The sequence below is a fragment of the Mytilus trossulus genome, chromosome 12 (genome assembly GCF_036588685.1).
Source record: "Mytilus trossulus isolate FHL-02 chromosome 12, PNRI_Mtr1.1.1.hap1, whole genome shotgun sequence".
In the NCBI taxonomy this organism is placed as follows: Eukaryota; Metazoa; Mollusca; class Bivalvia; order Mytilida; family Mytilidae; genus Mytilus; species Mytilus trossulus.
In genome coordinates, this window is record NC_086384.1 from 40,996,520 (window position 1) to 41,017,870 (window position 21,351).

Here is a 21,351-nt window from a genome sequence, read left to right on the forward strand (position 1 = left end):
CAAAACAAAAGGTACTTTTAACTGAATCAGGCCTAAGGGTAAAGTTCTACCAATTTATCTTACTTACTCCATTTAGACCCTGCTTTTCTCCAGTCACCATCTTCCTCCTCATGCTCCCCTCCCCGGTCTCTCCAGTTCTCGTTACTTAATGATCTGTGAAATTGTCTCTGCGGTGGTCCTCCTTCTTCATCAAACCGTGGATTGTAGTTTCTCTTTGCACCACTGTAAAAGTATAATTGGATTTGCATAAGCATATATGAAGTTAGAATAAAACAATATGATATACATTAGGGGCTGTTCCAGAAAATACTATGTCCCCTCCAGGGAAGGCATTTTTTTTTAGATATTATGTGGGTGGTTGTATTTGAAATACCAAAATGCAAAGAGAGTGCTGTTCTAATTAAATTTTATTTCTGTGGGTGGTGGGGGTTAAAAAAAATGCTGTCCCTGGGGGGGGACATAGTATTTTCTGGAACAGCCTTAATGCTTTTTGTACATTAAGGAAATAAAAAATAGATTCTTTTGAGTTAATTAACAGTGAAAAACATGTTGTTTGTTGGTCTTCAGCTATCTTCTGTGCTTTGGTCGCTCATTTAACTATTTGGGATTCCTAATTCAAATTGATATTTTTAGTTCCACAAAAAAAGCCGAATAAGAGATTGCATTTAGAATCAAGTGGATCAAATAAATTCAAATTAAAAAAGGTTCCACAAAATCACTTTTCAAATGGCAAACATATTCTTCAAATTGAGATTTAAATAATTTTCAATTATAATCTGCTTTCTTTCAAAGCAGTTATTGTGGGTCTCAAAATATCAATTTTAAGTTCAAAATGAAGATTTTATTTTAATAATTAAGGTGGTACCCAACACTTTCACTAAAATTAATTGGGCTCGTTTAATTTTCATAAAATTTTGATGAAGTATTTACTTTGATCCTTTGACAAAAATATAAGAATTTCAAAAATTTTGAACCAACGGTTTTGTCAGAAAAATTACACTGGTTATATAGCAGTTTGACAAACACCAATTTTGATCACTGAGAGGCTTAATATTCCCTTTACAACACAACGTAATTAAAACGTTTTGCTGATTTTACAGAGTTATCTCCCTGTAGTGTTAGGTACCACCTTAAACAGAAGACCTACACTTCTTCCCAGCCATCTGATCTTGAGTGAGTAGGAGGTCTGCCAAATCCCCCTCCCTCCTCTGCTGACATACCTCTCTGTAGAAAACCACTTTCACCTCGTCCCCGACCTACAAATAAACAACAAAAATTTGTTAACCCTAAAATTAAAATGATCACAATCAGCATTTTTTGTTTTGTGTATATTGAATTGCTATAAATCAGTTGAAGGTTTTCTGGTATGATGTTTCACATTTATATTGTGAGATATTGTGTCACCCCACTATTTTGGTACGGGTTTTTGTTGCTCAGTCTTAAGTTTTCTATTTTGTGTTTTGTGTACTTTTGTTTGTTGGGTCTTTTCTTTTTTGGCTATGGCTTTATCAGTCAATTTTTGACTTATGTGTTTAAATGTCCCTTTGGTATCTTTTGATCCTCTTTTATATGCTGGGCCTTTAATAGCTCACTTGTATTTATTTAAAGGCTGTTTGGTGACATATAATGATATAATTGCTAAACAATATACCTGGTCACCAAAACTTAAAAGTTGACAAGAGAACTATATAGCTGTTTTGTCATTTAATAAAATTAAAATAAATCAAAAATATTCAAATCACAATGGCAGTATATAAGTATAGCTTATAATTATATAGAAGTAAACATTTAGTTTAACATTTAGTTTACATTTAGAATTAGCAATTCTATCCCATCGAATTGGAGATAAAGGATACTACAGATACAGTTAAGTCGGCTTCATATCTTGACTTACATCTAGAAATTGACAATGAGGGTCGGTTGAAAACAAAACTTTACGACAAAAGAGATGATTTCAGCTTTCCAATTGTGAACTTTCCATTTCTAAGTAGCAACATTCCAGCAGCACCTGCATACGGGGTATATATCTCCCAATTGATAAGATATTCCTGTGCTTGCATTTCCTATCATGATTTTCTTGATAGAGGGTTACTGCTCACAAGGAAGCTATTAAACCAAGAGTTCCAAATGGTGAAGTTGAAATCATCCCTTCGTAAATTTTACGGACGCCATCACGAGTTGGTTGACCGTTATGGAATAACCGTTTCACAAATGATATCGGATATGTTCCTTACGTCGTAACTACAATCCCCTTTCATGAATTTGACCTACCGAATTAGACTTTTTACCGGATTTGTAATCACATAAGCAACACGACGGGTGCCGCATCTGGAGCAGGATCTGCTTACCCTTCAGGAGCACCTGAGATCACCCCTAGTTTTTGGTGGGGTTCATGTTGTTTATTCTTTAGTTTTCAATGTTGTGTCATGTGTACTATTGTTTTTCTGTTTGTCTTTTTCATTTTTAGCCATGGCGTTGTCAGTTTGTTTTAGATTTACGAGTTTGACTGTCCCTTTGGTATCTTTCGTCCCTCTTTTAGTTGATAGAGTTTTTACCTCGTCCTCTGCCTCTCTCTATACCACCTCTTCCACCCCTGACTCCAGGAGGACCCCCTCTTCCAAACATTCGTAGTACTGCTGTGCTGTTAACAGACTGAGACATTAAACGCTGAAAAAAATAATACAAATAGTTAATTACCTCTTAGACCAAATAAAAAAAAGATGAATGTTTTGGATTGTTTCCTATTACCCTACCCTCCCTATATATATTTCAAGGCTAAGGCTTAAATTAAAATATTGATTGTTTGCCCTTTACCGACCGACCCTATAAATTCGTTGCGCCTGAAAATCTTTTATTTGTATTTACCAGCCAGATTTTATTTTTTCGATCCTACCAAAAATCTTATATTTGTATTTCCCGCTCAAAACTATTTTATCAGGAATTCTCGGGTTTTTATCTTCAACGTATAAGGTCCAGTCCATTTGGTATCACATGAGCGTTTGACACGAACACTTGCATTTGAAGTTTCAAAGCATTTGTTTGAAATCGATGTTCAGCATGTGAACGCTTCCTGAAATCATGATACGACATACGCTACTCTGTACCTTTATACTTAAAGAGCAGGGTTCATTTACAAATAAGTTCGTTTGATACAAAATTATCAACGTGTGTACAAACTAATTTGTAAACAGACGTAGTATTCTATGTAGGGATGGCCTTTTGTGATCCGCAGATCAGGATGATTATGTTAACGATGCCGCTATATTATTTATATCCGATATGAATCAAAAGAGACAAAACCCTGTAAAGTGGAGAATATCTGGCAGTAAAATCGCCAAGTTTTCCATACAGATAATTTATAAATGCGATGTAAAATACGTGACAATTGTCAGAGTTTTTGTCTTGTAGCATTTTTATTGGAATCAAAGGCACACACGATGTTTCTAACACTCTAGGGACTTTTTCTACTAGTAATGTTTGTCTGCCCGGACATATCTTATCAGTACAAAGTTATCTTTTACAGAAAATCTTAAGGTAAGCATACAAGGTACGTAGTACAGAATATAAGTTAAGTGCAAGATTCAAACTCTTCAAAGTTCCAGGCATATTAGTCAGAGTAACCTCGGACTACAGGCATATAAACGTTGAAGATATGCGACACAGCTCTATATTTTGATATTTGAAAACAAAATAGTACTGTGCATATGAATTAGCTTCACATTCTATGTGATAATTTTTTTTTAACTTATAGTCCCAGAAAACTTATTTGCAAAAACAAAACAGACACAAATGACATTATGCAGAGTTTGTATCTATAAAATAAAATAATTTACCGAGCCAAGTTATTTTTTTGGGGAAAAAAATAAAATATTTTACCTACCTACCTACCCTGTTTCAAAACATAGGGTCGGAAAAGGGCAAACAAACAATATTTTAATTTAGGCCTAAAAAAATAGCCTACCCTTAAGTTTTTTTTGTCATTTTCAATAAGCACTGTTAAAGTCAGAATGTTTCTCCCATATACTCAATGTAAAAAACATAATGGGAAAATAAAATAAAAGCCCTACCTACCTATTTTCCTGTATAATTGATACATTTCAAACACAACCTGTAGCATAACAAAATGCTCGGTGACCTTTCATTTTATTTTAGTTTTGAACATATCACAAGATATACTATGTTTTGGCAAGGTATGAACAAATCTTATCATTTTTAATTTATACTCCCATACCATCTTAAACATGTTAAATGATGCCACAGCAAGAAGTTTTAAATATGTACCTGCTCTTCCTCTGATAGAGACTGCATGGTGATGGGCTCCTGTGGCTTCTCAACATATATATATGTGAATTTCTTTATTTCCTCTAGAGGCTCTGTGTGGTTTGGATTGTTGAGGGCTAGCATTTCTTCTTTGCCATAACGGTAATCTGCTAGCTTGTACTTTCCGATGATTCCCGGTGAAGGGGGCGGAGTGCCAGGATTATTTCCATCTGATAGGGCTCTGAGCCTGAAAGAGGAAAAGTTTAACAATTCTAAGTCTGATAGGGCTCTGAGCCTGAAAGAGGAAAAGTTTAACAATTCTAAGTCTGATAGGGCTCTGAGCCTGAAAGAGGAAAAGTTTAGCAATTCTAAGTCTGATAGGGCTCTGAGCCTGAAAGAGGAAAAGTTTAACAATTCTAAGTCTGATAGGGCTCTGAGCCTGAAAGAGGAAACGTTTAACAATTCTAAGTCTGATAGGGCTCTGACTCTGAAAGAGGAAAAGTTTAACAATTCTAAGTCTGATAGGGCTCTGAGCCTGAAACAGGAAAAGTTTAACAATTCTAAGTACAACAAATGTATTTGCATCAAAATGTATGTGTACCAGATAAACAAATAGTGGATACTTTGCAAAATGACTCATCCTTAAAAAATCTGGTACACCTTACCATTAATTTCAATCATTTCTTACCCAAGGGATAAAAAATATGAAAGTTTATAAAATTGTATTGCTTCAACCATGATGTTATTGTTCCTACCTATACTTCTCTTTCTGAAAAATGCAAGTTTACTTACTAAACTTAAAATTGATATTTTACGCTACTATCATGACTATGCTACCAATGGACATCTTTTTTGTTAATGAGTTACTGTATAAATGTTGTATAATATATGCATTCACAAAATATGGTTCTATGCCAAGATTAAAAGGAGCTATCAGTTGCAGATACATGTACAATAACTCAAAATTGGTCAGCTAATCATTCAATCTTACTTTTCAAATTTGTACTAGAAATTAGAACTGAAAATATGAACTGTTATCAATGAAAAGTGTCTATTTTAATCAAAATGTTTTATTTATAAAGTATAGCAATGTGAGTCATGTCTCCAAATTTAAGACTTAAAACTTTCAAAACAAATTATGGCTTACAGTGTTGCTCCTTTCCAATACAATATCCTGACATGTAAATTGTAAAACCTTTTATGTTAAACATATAAAAACTACTAAATAAGATTTGTCACTTACCACTCAGGACCAAAATTCAATGTATCTGCCATTTCTATTTAACCTACAAATATTTGAAAAAATAACATTTAAACAACTACAAATGTTATGGACAATATCCTTGCAATTTTTTGGCCTGGCATATATGTTTTAAAGTAAGGCAAGATAAAAACATCCAATTTTAAATTTTGGAAGAAAACTCCTCAAAGATCAAATTAAGAAAAAAAATGAAGCCAAAACAGCCTCCTCAGCCATACTGAATTTTAGAATGTCTGTTTGAGGAAAAAAAAAAACAACTCATTATTTACATGTTTTATCGAAATTGATCTAAAAAATGTTTTATTTTATATTTTTAATACAGAAGTTCCTTGTTTCATCTTTAATGTAAACCTAAATCGTGACTTTATCTGAGTCCCCATTTTGGTTGTTTTCAGTTAAATCAATACACCTTATCGCTAATCCCAGCTGACCCGGCCGCTTGAACTTTTGACGTCAACAACAATCACTTTTCCATTGTGGCATCAGAAATACCTTTGAGAAATTTGGTAATGGCGGACAAATAGAGATAATGGGTATTCATTTGTAATTTCTGTAAGGCTGTAGGGGATGTCTATTTAAAGTGAAGCAATTCGGCGAGCGGAGTGAGGCGAAAAAAAATTTGGGCTTTTTTTAGGGTGATTCGGGTGCCTGAAACGGGAGAAGCTTTTTTAGCATTACCATCTATAATAAAAAAATCAAAAATATAACAGAAATGCGTTTTTTTTTATTAACTAGCCTAGTAAGTAACAAATCAAGTTTCAATATTAAAGTTAATTGTTGGTCAACTTAAACTTTCTGATTCTCCTGTGACCTGTACTATCGAAAAGCTTCAACACACTTTCTTATGCATATATATATATATATATATATATATATGTATGTCCAACAGCAAGTTATAAGCTGTTAAAGACGAGCATCAATAAGAATTTATTTATTATACATACTCATTAACCATAAGTCTTAAAATAGGTACAGAGAAAAATAGACCAACATTGTTACTTAACCGGATTTTTGACTTTCTTATGTCACAACTTATCTGTAAACATTCCGTCTTATACATTAAAGACTTCCCTAGAAAAGGCGCTTCATGATTTTGTTTAAATTAATTATGAATAATTATTATATTTTTGGCCAATGATTTATTTTAGTATAAAGATTAATAACTATAGCATTATCAATTTAAAAATAAACCAAGGAAAGTAATAAGCCAGCATACTTATAGGGGGTGTTTATACTCATGAGTTACCTTTTTCATATTTTTTTCTCTTTAAAGAACCCATCTTCAACCAGTTTTGTAACGACATTAAGATTTGTTTTAATTTTTTTATTTTGATTTGTATTTGGAACACTTATTTTTTTACCGTCCTCGCTATGGTAAAAGCTGCAATAGGACATATTGTATGTAGTAGTGTGCTGGTAGATAATTTGAAACGCGAAACTCGCATATTGATAATGAAAAATATATAATAAAAAAAAAATGACACTTTAAAAGTTTGGTCGTCATTTCAAAAGTGAGGCATTTGCCTCATTTGCCTCCATTATGCTAAGGCCTGTTCTGTCATGCAATTTTCTTGTGACTGACAATTTTGATTTTTTTTTTTATTGTTTTCAGTAGTTTAACTATTCAATGCTTGCTAACAAATTATTTATTTTGTTCTCAATACCTAAATTTCATTTTTCTTGTACAGAACTTCGGGAAACTGGGGCAAATCTAGCTTCGGAACTGTAGCTCTTAGAATCGCAAATACTAAAAAATGACAAGGACCTAAGACTAAGTGATACAGTTCGCAGCTAGAGCTAACCCCCCCCCTAAAAAAATGGAAGCTAGTGGCCAGGAATAATCTGGAAGAAATGTGTCAATGATGACATCGTTTTTGTAAAAAACACATAAATTATCCCTGTGTTTGGACTAGTAGGAAACCTTTTAAGGTTTTTGATGGCAGTGTACTGCATTTGTGATATTGTAAGTTTGTTCTGTTTACTTATAAGGTGATTGAAAAGACAGTATGGGAATGAATAAAAACATGTGGTGCAACCGTGTTCCATTTTTAAATGGCCTGGGGTAGTAGAAGAGGAGTCCAATATATAACATTTATACATATCAGAGCGTTACACGAAGGTTTGTTATCCGTTATTCTAAAAATAGGAACACGATTAACAGAGGAAACATATTTTCCACATTTTTTACCATCCTCGCGATTTTAGCAGACAGTCACAGTTCATGTGAATTTGCAATTAAAATACGCCATTTCAGGGGTGACAAAGGCCTCGATTTGGTGTAAATATGTGTACCACAGATGCTTGAGTGTCTAAACCAGTGCACTGCAAGTTTACCTTTGCTATTTTCTAACTTTCTTATTAGCTTGAACACGAATGCAGTAACCAATATGGCCGTAGTTGTGTATTATGTACCACGTGATAATTCTAAAACGGAAATGGAAGTAACGCATGAAAGTCAATCATGTGGAAAAACTGTGTCACATAGATGGTCGCACTTGTTTTATAGAAAATGGAATGCGTCGTCGTACTTTTGCCGTAGAGTGTGCATGAGATCCTTAAGGGCATGCGATACTGTTTTGATCCCGTATTAAGTACAGCTATTTGTAAGATCCAGGCAGGGGGTGATTCATGTCATGTCTCAGAACTGCTTTATTCTTTTATATAATAGGCAGCTAAGATTGAAATAAAGTTTGCAAGCTTTTTTTTAAAATTTTGTTGAACGGTTGCTATGGAAACATGCAGCTATTTTTTTGAGGAATTTCTGATGAAATCAGACATGAAAATTGGAAAATGTCTACTTTTTGGTTGTAGCAATTTTATGATAATGACAATTTCAAGAAGAAAAAAAATTTCAACATATTATTAGGCATTATTTGAAGTTTATATTTTGATGTTGAGGTTGTGAAATTTTTTTTTGATACAGTGGCGGATTCAGAGGGGGCGTAGAGGGCGTACGCCCCCCCTTTGCGCGGACTTTTTTTTTTTGTGGAAAATTATTAATCAGACTAGTGAACTTTGCCAATTCCCGAGTATTTAATTTTTATACGACAATTCTTTACTTATCAATATATTTTTCGCTGGTATTCACTGATTGTCAAAGTCATGTGATTTGCTATGGTGGAGTTGACCAGTGCGTTGAAAAAACGGCACACGGTCATTTTGAAATTCAAATTACAGTAATACACATTGCTTAGGCTGAGGATGTCATGACAATCAGGAAATCTTCAAAGCAACACAGGATTGAGCAAGAACGTATTGACTTCTATTTCACTATTCTACCAAACAGAAAGTAATATTAAATACTCTATAGACTATTACACTTTCATGAAAAAAAAGTTCCACAAAATTATTTACCTACGAAAACATGTTTAACCCCAAATGCCCCAGCTTATTTTATAAATAAAAAAGTTGAATAATGATCCCCAGTCACCCCGCCGCATTTTTGCGTCTGTTCCAAGTCAGGAGCCTCTGGCCTCTGTTACTCTTGTATTATTTTATTTTTAGTTTCTTGTGTACAATTTGGAAATTAGCATGGCGTTCATTATCACTGAACTAGTATATATTTGTTTAGGGGCCACGGAAGGACGCCTCCGGGTGCTGGAATTTCTCGCTACATTGAAGACCTGTTCGTGACCTTCTGCTGTTGTTTTTTCTATGGTCGGGTTGTTGTCTCTTTGATACATTCTCAATTTCCATTCTCAATTTTAGTATAAGCTCTAAAAAAAATTCAAGTCTCAGCTACGAAACCATTTGATTTGAGGAGGCATTCTGAGGTATTTGAGAGAGAAAAAATTGACTCTGATTTTTGCCTAAAACAAAAATTCTGGCCGTATCTGGATTGAAAACAATAGTCTTATCCACTTTTTTGCTATTAAAAACGAAAAATTCCAACAAAATTATTAAGCATGAAATGAACATGATCAATAAAAACGGACGTAGTTTTTTTGTGGCCGGGGTTTGCATGTCTTACTGGAATGTCTGTTTCACCGGACTGATATAGATTGCATACTTTTTCAAGACCAGACTGTAACCTGCCTACTGGGTGTGCCTTTATGTCTCCATTTGTGGACCGTCATTCTAACTTCGTTGTCATTTCAGACACTTTCGTTATCTTTTGTGGATTTGGAACCCCTCACTTCGGTTCTCTATGTTATGTTGGGTGAAACATATCAATCAAACATTTGGATAAAAACTGCTTGTTTGTCTTTTTTAACTCGTGTCGGTCGTATTGTAAATTGAGTCGAATTCCCATGTCTATTTTTTACTGACAAGTCCTACATCAAATATATCAGTACATAGCTTTGGATTAATACTATCATTTTATGATAGACAATTAATAGGGAGAATACAGCATAAAAAATGTCCAATCCTTACACTATACAGCAACTATAAAATATACATGCCCCAAGCACTTATTTTATGCTTTTTAGCCCAAAAAGGGTCCCAAAAATTTTTCGCCTCGCTCCGCTCGGCGAAATTTTAAATCTTCGCCCCCCTTTCAAAAATCCTGGATCCGCCCCTGTGATATAGGGCTAAAATGGTATTTAAAAAGGTGCAAAAATCTGTAGTTTGACATTTTCTGAAAATAGCTTAAATATCATATTAAATCAAGAAAAATTGACATTGAGCAGACAAGTTCATTATAAACTATGATTGCATCTTAAAGTTGATACATTGAATAATAAAAAACAGGAAAAAAACATCTGGGTTTTTTTGAAATTTTTTGTTACCATGGCAACAAAAATTGGTAAAATTCATAGAAATGACAAAACAACAATACTGGTTCATTATCAAAATGTTTGCTATTTTTTTTATATTAATGTTATTTAACAGACAATAAAACTTATGATTTGTTTGAAAATGATAAAAAATTATATAAGCTTTAATTTAAGTGGCTGAAAGACAATAGCAACCAAAAAAAAAGCCCTAGCAACCGGTCTGAAATTGCTGAATTAATTCAGAATCAGCATCAAATACATGGTTTTCTAGATATTAGATACATATAAATAATGGAGGTTGAATTTTATACTCAACAGTTAAATATTTAATTTACAATTGATCTGCTTTTAGTTACCATGGGAACAAAAAAGTTCAGATTTGATACAAACTATTTTGTACTTTATAATATCTGTTTTGCAGCCCTGTAAATGGACTTTTTTTTAACAAGCAATCATATTTCTCTATATTTTCAACTCATATCTCTTGATTTCATGAAAGGGTCATTTGGTTATTGTAATAACTAAGTATGGCATAGACACTTTAGATGGAGAGACAGTTAATAATGTAGGACTGCTGAATTTGGTGCATGGTTTCCTTAAAAATTTGTATTCCTGGATTTTTCTTAATATCTCAAAATTCAAATTTTATTTTGGTCTAGAATCGTAAAAGTAAATGGTACGTCTAAACACTGCTAAGGACTCATTAGTGCACTAAAGACCTATATAACGCCACTAAAGACTAGAAGGAGTGCTGCTATATATTTTATTTTTACATATTATGGTAAAGATAGATATTTAATGCAAAAAAATCGAATTTTATAGAAAAAAATAATCATAAATAAATAAGATATTCAACATTATTTAGACGGTTCATTCCTCCTATTCCCGCTTTTTTATCAATCTGGTAAGAAAATTTAAAATTTCATGTGGGAATAGGAGGAAAACTTATGCAAACAAAGGATTATCCTTAAACAACTTTTAATTGGCCAATGTTTTTTGGGATAGGAAATAGGTCATTTTGTATATGTTTGAACTTTGTGTTTTTAATTGAAATAAAAATGAAAGAAATGGAAGAAAATTGAGAATGGAAATTATGAATAAGTGAAAGTGATAGAAACGTGACCATTTAGCATAAACAATCGAAATAAAGAAATGTAGCAAATTATCTTATATTTCTTTTATAACACAAATTCAAAAGTAAAGTCACACAAGCATTATAATATGAAACAAACAATACTAATATTGTAGCACACACATCAGAAGTTCACCGTATATTAGTCTATTAAAGTTTTTTAATCTATCGCTGGCTTATTGTTCGCTAGCTTGAGTAGTTCTATTCAACGTGAATAAGATGGGTGGCTGCATCGCCAAACTCTACTGTTGTTACTTCTTGGTGGAGTTTTAATGCTGCATAGTGAATAATGGTTGAGGCCTAGATTCCTCATGTTTCAGTAGTTTTATTTGTTTAAAATGTTTGGTCGCGGGTGCTTGAATGTTTCGTCGACTTGCTTTGCCATCCCTTTAGATGATGTGTAGTCTCAGTAAACCCAGTTTGTAAATGAACAGTGTATCAAACTTCGTTTATGTGAATTTTAAATTAAACTTGATTGTTATAAAAACAATTTATAAATAATCAAAACATTTATTGAAGAAATCGTGATTTTTAAAAGTGTGAATAGGAGGAAGACACCATTAAGACATGTGCCTGTTTTTCTTTGATATGCGGAAAAAAATCAATGAACTGATTGACAGATGCCAAATAACATAACAGCAGTTACTGATTAAAAAATCATGATCTTTTTATTTTAAGTAATTTGTTTTTCAACTAGTATGTGGTATGTGCTTTACTTACTGTTGAAGGTCGTAGGTTGACATATGATTATTTATTTCTGTTTCAATTCGTTTCTTGTGAAAATTTGTCTCATATCATAAGTTTCACTCATGTCCGTCAGTACTTTAGTCGTCAGGAAGTTTGTTTCTATTTTCTTATTTTAGTTTGCCTCAACCAATTGTTATGAAACATAATATACACAATGCCTATTACCACAAAACAGAGATCAAGTTTGAATTTAGTTGATGTCAATTTAACTGTTCCCGAGTTATGCCCGTTTTGCGTGACTTTTCTTTGTATGATACTTTAAAAAAATGTTAAAACCGAGAACCAGATCAGTTTCATAGACGGATCCTGCCCCCCCCCCCCCTTTCGTGGGAAAAATTTGGTTGATTATATAGGGAATCACTGAAGTTTGACTGGAGCAGCCCCCCTTTATGTCAGTGTCAGCCCTTACAAAAAGTTCTGGATCTGCCACTGAGTTTAGAACTGTATATATAGTTTACCTTAAATGACCTGGTTAAGTGAAGAAAGGAGTAGGTTCAGTAAGACCCCTTTTTGGCCCAAAAATATAGCAGTTTTAGAAAATTGTGAAAATTTAATCCTTAAGCTATATTTTGGAAAGAAAAATGCCTTTTCTAAATAAATATGAGCTGTTTTTAAAAATACAATGCACAAATATCGCGATCTAGCATCATAACGTTATGCTAAATTACTGAAATCTTCAAAATTTTAGCATTTTGGTTAATCTATAGACGGTTTCCGTCTAAAATGAAAGTGGTCGTATTCGTGTTCATTCATAATATTGAAATGTAAGTTGTATTTGATGATAATACATAACATATATAAAGGTTGAGGATGAATACGTTTTTTGGCATATTTGATAGATTTTTCATATTTAAGCTTGAATCAGAGCGTTTTTAATGAATAAATCAGTTAAAATCTTTCACTTAAACTAATCGAATCAATTGAAATAAGACTCTTGAGTGTTTAAAAAGTGTCTAAAAACTTTCGTTCGATGAACCTGAAATTTGAAGCCAAAATCGGCCCTTACCGCACCTACTCCTTTTAAAAGGGACCATTTGACCTTTAAGGAAAACGTTTCTGGAGCCCTTTTTTTCTGTCATACATACCATATTATATTTTTCGACTTTCATGTATTTATTTTTGATCATTTCTGTTAATATAAAAAAGAAGATGTGGTATAATTGCCAAATTGAAACAACTCTTCACATAGAATAGACCAAAATGAAACAATAACTATAGGTTATCATACAGCCTTCAATATTGAACAAAGCCCATGCCGCATAGTCAGCTATGAAAGGTCCCGAAATGACAATGTAAATCACTTCAAACAAGAAAACATATTTATTTACAAAAAGTGAACGAAAAACAAATATGTAACATATAAGCAGACGACAACCACTAAATTATATGCTCCTGACTTAGGACAGGCACATTCATAGAGAATGTGGCAGGGTTAATTTTAACCCCGCCACATTCTCTATGTATGTGCCTGGCCCAATTTAGCTTAAATATTTTAGCCTGTGTAATTTAACTTAAATATGTTAGCAGGATCCCAACTATATATGAATTAATCCTCAAGAAAATCTTTATATAGATAAATTAGTAATGATTTAGAATTTGACATATTGTGTAGACACATATAACTACTAGAACTGTTGAAATCTTAATATTGCCTAAATAACCAAAAATAGTAGATTTCATTAAAATTACCAATTTAGGGGCAGCAACCCAACAACGGGTTGTCCGACAAAAATGGCCATTTTGATATTTGGCGTTGTTCAAAATTCATCTGACGTTGCAATTTCAATTGTGACGTCAATCACGTGCCGCCTATGTTCTATTCGAATTAGAACATGGCTTTGTATCTAAAGCTCAAGAAGAACGTCATATTAGAATATTTATTTACTAAGAAGGGTTAAAAAAAATTCGCTAAAATGGGCTTTAACAATTTTAATTTTTCCTAAAATGGGTTAAAATTCTGGCGCTCAAATGGGTTCTACTTTGGCGCTCAAACGTCCTATTTTTCGCTCAAATGTCCTCTGCCGCTTATCCCACACGTGGACCATGAAAAACTACCGTGACCAAAAACTTAAACCTGAAGCGGGACAGACGGACAGACGAACGAACAGACGCACAGACCAGAAAACATAATGCCCCTCTACTATTGTAGGTGGGGCATAAAAACATCTGATAGAATCACGCTATATCAATATGGCAATAAATCAATCTAATTAAAAACCGATCTCTCATTGCTCCCGTTTTCTGATATGTCTCCCACGCGACATACCAGAGAACGGGAGCGTTCAGAGATCGGTTTTTAATTAGATTAGCAATAAATAACCTGGGGAACACTTTTTAAAATTTAATTACTTTGTATTCTTAGCTACTATTGACCTTCTGAATTATACTTATTACCGATTTGAATTAACATGAACATGGCGGACACAGCATGTGAAAATCTACTAATCCTTCCGAGATCAACGTCGTTTTTTTTGTTTTGCGGCCTACGGTTTGTGTTGCTCTAAATTGTTTATGACTATGTAGTATTTTGTATACTTTTTGTTTTTTTTGTCGTTTTCGTTTCTTTTTTTTCTTGCCAAAGCGTTATAAATTTATTTTCCCTTTAGAACTCTTTGCATCTCTCTCTTTTGTTGTGTTGTGTTAATTTTCTTTTGGTCATGGTGTTGTCGTCATCTCTCTTTTTTGTTGTGTTGTGTTGTTTTTTTCTTTTGGTCATGGTGCTGTTATCTTCTCTCTCTTTTGTTGTGTTGTTTTGCTTTTTATTTGGTCATGATGCTGTCTTCCTCTCTCTTTTTTGTTGTGTTGTGCGGTTTTTCTTTTGGTCATGGTGTTGTCGTCTTCTCTCTCTCTTGTTGTGTTGCTTTTCTTTTGGTCACGGTGTTGTCGTCTTCTCTCTCTCTTGATGTGTTGTTTTTATTTTGGTCATGGTGTTGTCGTCTTCTCTCTCTCTCTCTTGTTGTGTTGTGTTGTTTTTCTTTTGGTCATGGTGTTGTCGTCTTCTCTCTCTCTCTCTCTCTCTTGTTGTGTTGTGTTGTTTTTCTTTTGGTCATGGTGTTGTCGTCTTCCTTCGGCTTGCGGTTCATGGTTGTCCCATTGTTATACCGTTATAGTTCTTGTTTTCAGCAGTTTTATCATAAAAGAGATGGAATGAGAAAACCAATCCCGTACGCGTCTTGCAATAACTAGATGAGGTAATTATCACTGAATAATTCACAATTTGGTAATAATGTTGAGCGCATAGAGATAACAGATGCAGTTAAGTCTTCCTCATAAATTGAAAGACATCTAGAAATGAACAATCAAGTTTGAATGGTTTTACACTAGTAATTTTGGGGCCCTTTTAGCTTGTTGTTCGGTGTGAGCCAAGGCTCCGTGTTGAAGGCCGTACATTAACCTATAATGGTTTACTTTTTTTTAAATTGTTATTTGGATGGAGAGTTGTCTCATTGGCACTCACACCACATCTTCCTATATCTAATCAAGTTCGGTTGAGAAAAAAAAACTGTGCGATAAAAAAAAACGATTTCAGCTTCCTAAATGTGAACTATCCCTTTCTATGGTGCAACATCCCAGCATGCAGCGCCTGCATACGCAGAATGAATCTCCCAATTGATACGATATTTCCGGGCTTGTTTTTGATATCAAGATTTCCTTGATAGAGGTAGGCTACTCACAAGAAAGCTATTAAACCAAGAGTTCCAAATGATGAAGTTGAAATCATACCTTCGTAAATCGTACGGACGCCGTGGCGAGATGATTGACCGTTAGGGAAATCCGTTTCACAGATGATATCACATATGTTCCTGAAGTCTTAACTACAATCCCGTCCCCTGTTCGCGAGTGCGACCTACCGAATTAAGACTATTTACCGGGTTTGTAATAACATGATTAATTCGACTGGTGCCACATGTGGAGCTGGACCTACTTATCCTTTTGGTGCACTGAGATCAATCCCAGTTTTTTTTGGGGTTTGTTTTGTTAAGTCCTTAGTTTTTCTATGTTGTGTCTTGTGTTCTATTATTTGTCTGTTTGTCTTTGTATATTTTTGCCATGTCGTTGTGAGTTTATTTTCGATCTATGAGTTTGAATGTCACTCTGGTATCGTTCTCCTCTGTTTGATAAGTTTTTATAATATAGGTTACGATTTCTAGAAAAATAGACATTAAAGTATACGTTACGAGCACAGCGTTTTTATTGAACATTTTTGAATCTGCAAAATGTGTATCAAAATAAAAAAGTGAATATATTTTAATGGTTTTTGTTTATTTATTTTTTTATAAAAATAACAATACTGGCATGAAACAGAATGATATATTTTAAAACTTCACTGTGATTTTAGCTTGGATTAATACATAATTCTAATGGTCATATGTTAGAGTATAAGTATACATGTGTTTCCTGGAATTATATGTGGATTATTTTTAACAGTAAAAACAACACTTCAACATAATGTTTTCCCCGTTCATTTCAACGAATCGTGCCAATTAAAAGGTAGGTTCTCCAATCCGTAAAAAAATGAAATCTGGAACTATATCGTTGCGTTCGTACAAAAAAAAATCGTTTGATGTTTTTTTTATAAATATCAAAATAATCAAATAAAGAGTATACATTTTTTCCGTGAATTATTTACAGCAAAGAATTTGCTCTTGGTAAATATACTCCGATTCAAAAAAACATAAATAAAATCTGTGTTGTTTTTCTGCCATTATGAGCGAGTATTTTTTTCTGGGAAATGACATTTTTTTAAATATAAATAAAAAGATACATGCGGGATGATTGCACATAAGAAAACTTGCAGTTTCAAAATGCATATAGGTTTATTGTTTATTATTTAACCGTTCTCTGTTGAAAGCAGTTATTTGGCCACGCTTATCAACTGTCATATTAAAAAAATGTGTATCAAAATGCATATAGGGTCATTAATTATCAATTACTCAAATAATCAGACAGTCTGTCCTGCAGAAAACAGTTATATTTCATTTCGGACGTCTACTCTCGCCAATACATTTCAACACTTCTACCTGTGGGAATAATAAGTACTAATGGCTTAATTGCAATAAAAACAAATTTCTAAATTAAGTAAGTACAGGTATTAAATTCTAAAAGACGTGTATATTACAATTAGCGATAAAAGCTCTCCATGTGATGACAGTAATATAGGTATTAATTGACAAGTATATAGACGGCCGTTGTTTGTAATGAAGCCACGCCCGGTTAATTCTCCTGGGGGTCAAACGGTGGCAATACTCACAAGCAGGTATATTTATACAACAATTTACTGGTAAAGCCATAAATCACAACCACACGTGCCATAAGTCGGAAATAATAAAAACTGAGCAAATTGGTTTCATTTTGTGGCATATGATATATTAACTGTAAAAGTAAAAAAAAATTCATTACACTTCAAACAACATACATTTAACCATGAAGTTTACAGAAATTGAGAGCCAACAGAAAAGAAAGGTATTTTTTATAAAACTTACTCAAAGAAGTAATTGTCGAAATATCTAAATGTTTATAATATATGCTTTATGTGAAATTAAGGGGGAAAAAATCAAACTTTAAATAAATTTCTGAATTGAATTATTGCATATTTATAATGACTATTGATATAGACATTAATTGTTCTATTCCTAATATTTTATTTTTCATTTTATTTATGTAGTTGCTGTTTATCGCAAATAGCAAAGACTAGGAAGAACTAAAAACATAATTGTGGAATTAAAATCAAAACTAGTGAATTAGTTCTAGAAACATTAACATATGCTACAATCATTTGTTCTTATTTTTCGATTAATATCACTTTCTCTTTTACGTAACAAAGCTATAAATTTAGGGGAGGAAGCACAATTGTTTTAATATTTTTATTTTTGCCCTAAATTTTATTATTTGGAATTTCTAATGGTTTTTATTTTTGTGTATAAATCTTAATTTTTGTTTAAATTTTTTTTTTATTATTTCAAATATTTTTTTTAATATTTTCTATTTATGTATTTTATTTTTACAGACAAGTAAGCCAATGACAGAAAGACGTCGACGTGAACGTATCAATAATAGTCTGATGCAACTGAAAAGTTTAGTTTTACGAGATACTAACAAAGAGGTAAGTTCATTATAACTGTACAATTTCATTTTTTCGACATCCTTAACTTTTTTTTTTTATTTACGAAAAAAATAAAATTAAATGATGCGTGAAATTAGTATTTGTCTCGCAAATAAAATCTACATAAATTGATACTAATTTGTCAAATGTAATAATGACAAATTTACGCTGGCACGTGTTGACTGTGTACATTAATTATTTATGACTTATTTCACTTCACAGTTAACTTTCCGGAATCATACCCGTTGGGTACTTGTCTAAAATGACACGCTCTTTCTCGAGACTGTTGTCTGCTGTTTACTGAAATGTAATTAATATCAATTTCAGACTGAAATTGAAACGTCTGTTAACCTGGGCAAAACAAACAAATAAACTTAAATGTCTACAACACCTTATTTTATAGTATGTTCATTTTCCTTAAAGACAAACAATACACGATTACAGAGTTTATTACGAATAACTTCCTACTTTTATTTATTCTCTTTTTTTTACTTTTACAGGAACACGTCAAGATGGAAAAAGCAGACATCATGGATATGGCTGTCAGATATATCGAGGACCATCAGCAAAGACAAATTGCAGAAGGTAAATACTATACTAAGTCAATGAATGAGTTACGAAGCTACACCTGTACTTTTCTGTTTTTTGTTTTGGTTGCTTTTTAATAGTGAAAGGAGTTCGCTTCTCAGTTTCAAAGTAATTTACTTAAAACACTAGTTTATATGGATAGGTGATAAATAAAGGAATCCAAAAAGCACCGTGCTTGTTTTCGAGATCATTTATGCCATTGGATTTTTGGCGGGAAACCATTCTCTCTTGACTTTTTAAAGCTTTATCATAGAAAAGTTGAAGTTCTCAAAAACTGTTAAAAAGTGATATATTTTGTTAAGGATTTTAAAGATGGCTTATTATTATTATGTTAAAGATTTACAGAGAGACAAATGGGGGTCACCGGGCAAATTTTTTCAAGTCATTCCAATGGATAAAACCAGAGGATTCCGAAAATCTGACAAAAACTCTAAAACATGACAAGCCAGCTTCCTTGATAATGCAAAAACATTCGCTTCGCTTTTAAATTAATCTAAAATTTGTACTTCAGACATAAATTAATTAAAGGTTAAATGGGGTATATGTCAAAAAGAAAGCATCCTTTTTGCTGGTATATATAGATTAGACCGTTGGTTTCCCCGTTTGAATGGTTTTACACTAGTAATCGTGGGGCCGTTTATAGCTTGTTGTTCGGTGTGAGCCAAAGCTCAACGTTAAAGGCCGCGTGCATTGACCTATAATGGGTTTTTAAATTGTTATTTGGATGGAGAGTTGTCTCATTGGCACTCACACCACATCCTCCTATATCTATTTGAAAATTTGAGACAACAAAAAATAATCCAGCAAACTCCTGCATTCAATATTTTTTAAGAATGTTGGCATTTTTGGTTTCTAAACTATTCTGAGTATTGAAAATCATTTCATTGTATATGTTTCATTTTTCATTTTATTTTTCAACTTTAATTTCAATAACTAATATTGATTTTTTTATCTATTCAGATCAAGAAAGACAACAGCTAACTGTCCATAGTTTTCTTCAAGGCTACACAACATGCATCCACGAAGTATCTAGACACCAGAGTATCCATGGTTACAGCAACGAGATCGTGTCCAGTCTTTCCAATCATCTATCATCGACCCTAACTGCCATGTCACCAGTGTTTCCTCAGCAGACCTTAATGACGAGTGCCGTTAATACTCTACCAGGTTTTCCATTTTCTCGACCAGAGTCACGTGCCTCAACCGTCAGCGACGACAGATTTGCCGCGAGCACTCCAAACAGCTTCTACTCAGCAGACAGCAACACGTGCCAACAGTTATCACCCGCTTTCAGTAGTAACACCTGGTACAACACATCACCAATCGTTAACATGTCCTACAGTCACAGCAAAAGACCGTCATCTCTTTCTCCGTCCGCTCCCTACTTATGGCCTGTTGACCTCACTTGTAACGACTCAGGTTTCCATGGTTCACCAGTTGTCCAGTCTCCTGCCAACCAAGCACCACAGACTTCAGTATGGCGGCCATTTTGATGTTTAACAATTACTCTAGAATCTGTTATGACATTTCATTGTATATTTGGTGCAAATTTTAAATTGTATAGTGCTTAATTTATGTAATAATTTCAATTTGTTTGCATGCAAATTAACTAAAATTATTTATCGATAATAATAAATTATTAACATAACAATAAAATTGTTAGAAAACTGCAATACTTGTACTTTTTTCATGTTTACTGGCGTATACAATTTATTTGGACTTTTCCTGCACGTCTGTATTAATCAAAGAATTTTTTTTAATTTTTGATTCCTTAAACAATATAAAAATATGAAATTGTCTTAAATATAAAAAAAAAGGGATGTCCGAGTTATGATTGTTAATAAGACAACTATCGACTAGTGTGTCGTGTTTGAAATCAATCATCTTTCACCGGTTGCCGCAGTGCAGCTACCTTATTGTCAACTTCAAAAGGCCAAGACCTACAAAAATGTGGAAAAATCCAAATAAGAAAACTAAAGGCCAAATTTATAAATACTAAGTTAACGAAAACAAACATGACAGATACGAAAAAATAACAACCGATGACTTACATTACAAAAGACGTAAGACAAAAAAAAAAAACTTTCAAAGAACGAAACATTCGTATTTCGTATGCAGCATCCTAAAAATGTGAAACACTTAAAACGCGTTTATACCTATAAAATTACAAATACAAGCTATCGATTCATATGATAAGATATGCTGCTTCAACACTTGGATTGAGTTTATGAAATAGAAAATAAGTAATTATATATGCCTTTTCCATGCTGTTTATAATGGTTGTCTTTTTTCTGTTCGATCTAAATTATTCTGGCTTTCCGCAAAATGGAATAACGTAAACTAACTTCATTCTGTTTGTGTCTGGTCAGTTGGCATGTTTAACAGAAAAAAAGAATGAGTAAGGACTAATATGACTAAGAGCTGGTTTTATGGTTTTTGTGTTTATCCATCGCTTGACGCTATCTAAAACAAGAATTATCTTTAAAAAAGATATCCGACATATTTAAATTTGAGTATATGTTTAAAACTGTCATTTCGATAA

At 33.0% G+C, this 21,351-nt stretch overlaps 2 protein-coding genes across 6 annotated transcripts in view; one reads left to right on the plus strand and one right to left on the minus strand.

Annotated features, from left to right (window-relative positions):
* Positions 1–7,950, minus strand: part of LOC134692092 (GRB10-interacting GYF protein 2-like) — a 46,426-nt gene extending 38,476 nt beyond the window's left edge. For all 4 annotated transcript variants that reach the window (XM_063552475.1, XM_063552477.1, XM_063552476.1 and 1 more), the window contains exons 1-6: positions 7,856–7,950; positions 5,504–5,546; positions 4,282–4,507; positions 2,556–2,667; positions 1,148–1,256; positions 68–222 (exon numbers count right to left, since the gene is read on the minus strand). In XM_063552475.1, the coding sequence (XP_063408545.1) occupies positions 68–222; positions 1,148–1,256; positions 2,556–2,667; positions 4,282–4,507; positions 5,504–5,535 (634 nt within the window). In that variant the 5' untranslated portion in view covers positions 5,536–5,546; positions 7,856–7,950. The remainder of the gene's footprint in view (positions 1–67; positions 223–1,147; positions 1,257–2,555; positions 2,668–4,281; positions 4,508–5,503; positions 5,547–7,855) is intronic.
* Positions 7,951–17,243: 9,293 nt separating this feature from the next.
* Positions 17,244–20,370, plus strand: LOC134693376 (protein hairy-like). 2 transcript variants are annotated; one of them, XM_063554163.1, is made up of 4 exons: positions 17,244–17,375; positions 18,126–18,221; positions 18,722–18,806; positions 19,770–20,370. In XM_063554163.1, exons 2-4 carry the CDS (start codon positions 18,138–18,140, stop codon positions 20,300–20,302), a joined length of 702 nt encoding a protein of 233 aa, XP_063410233.1. In that variant the 5' UTR covers positions 17,244–17,375; positions 18,126–18,137; the 3' UTR covers positions 20,303–20,370. The 2 variants fall into 2 exon arrangements, with proteins under 2 accessions (XP_063410233.1, XP_063410232.1); XM_063554162.1 differs by lacking the exon at positions 17,244–17,375 and adding an exon at positions 17,392–17,581.
* Positions 20,371–21,351: the final 981 nt, after the last annotated feature.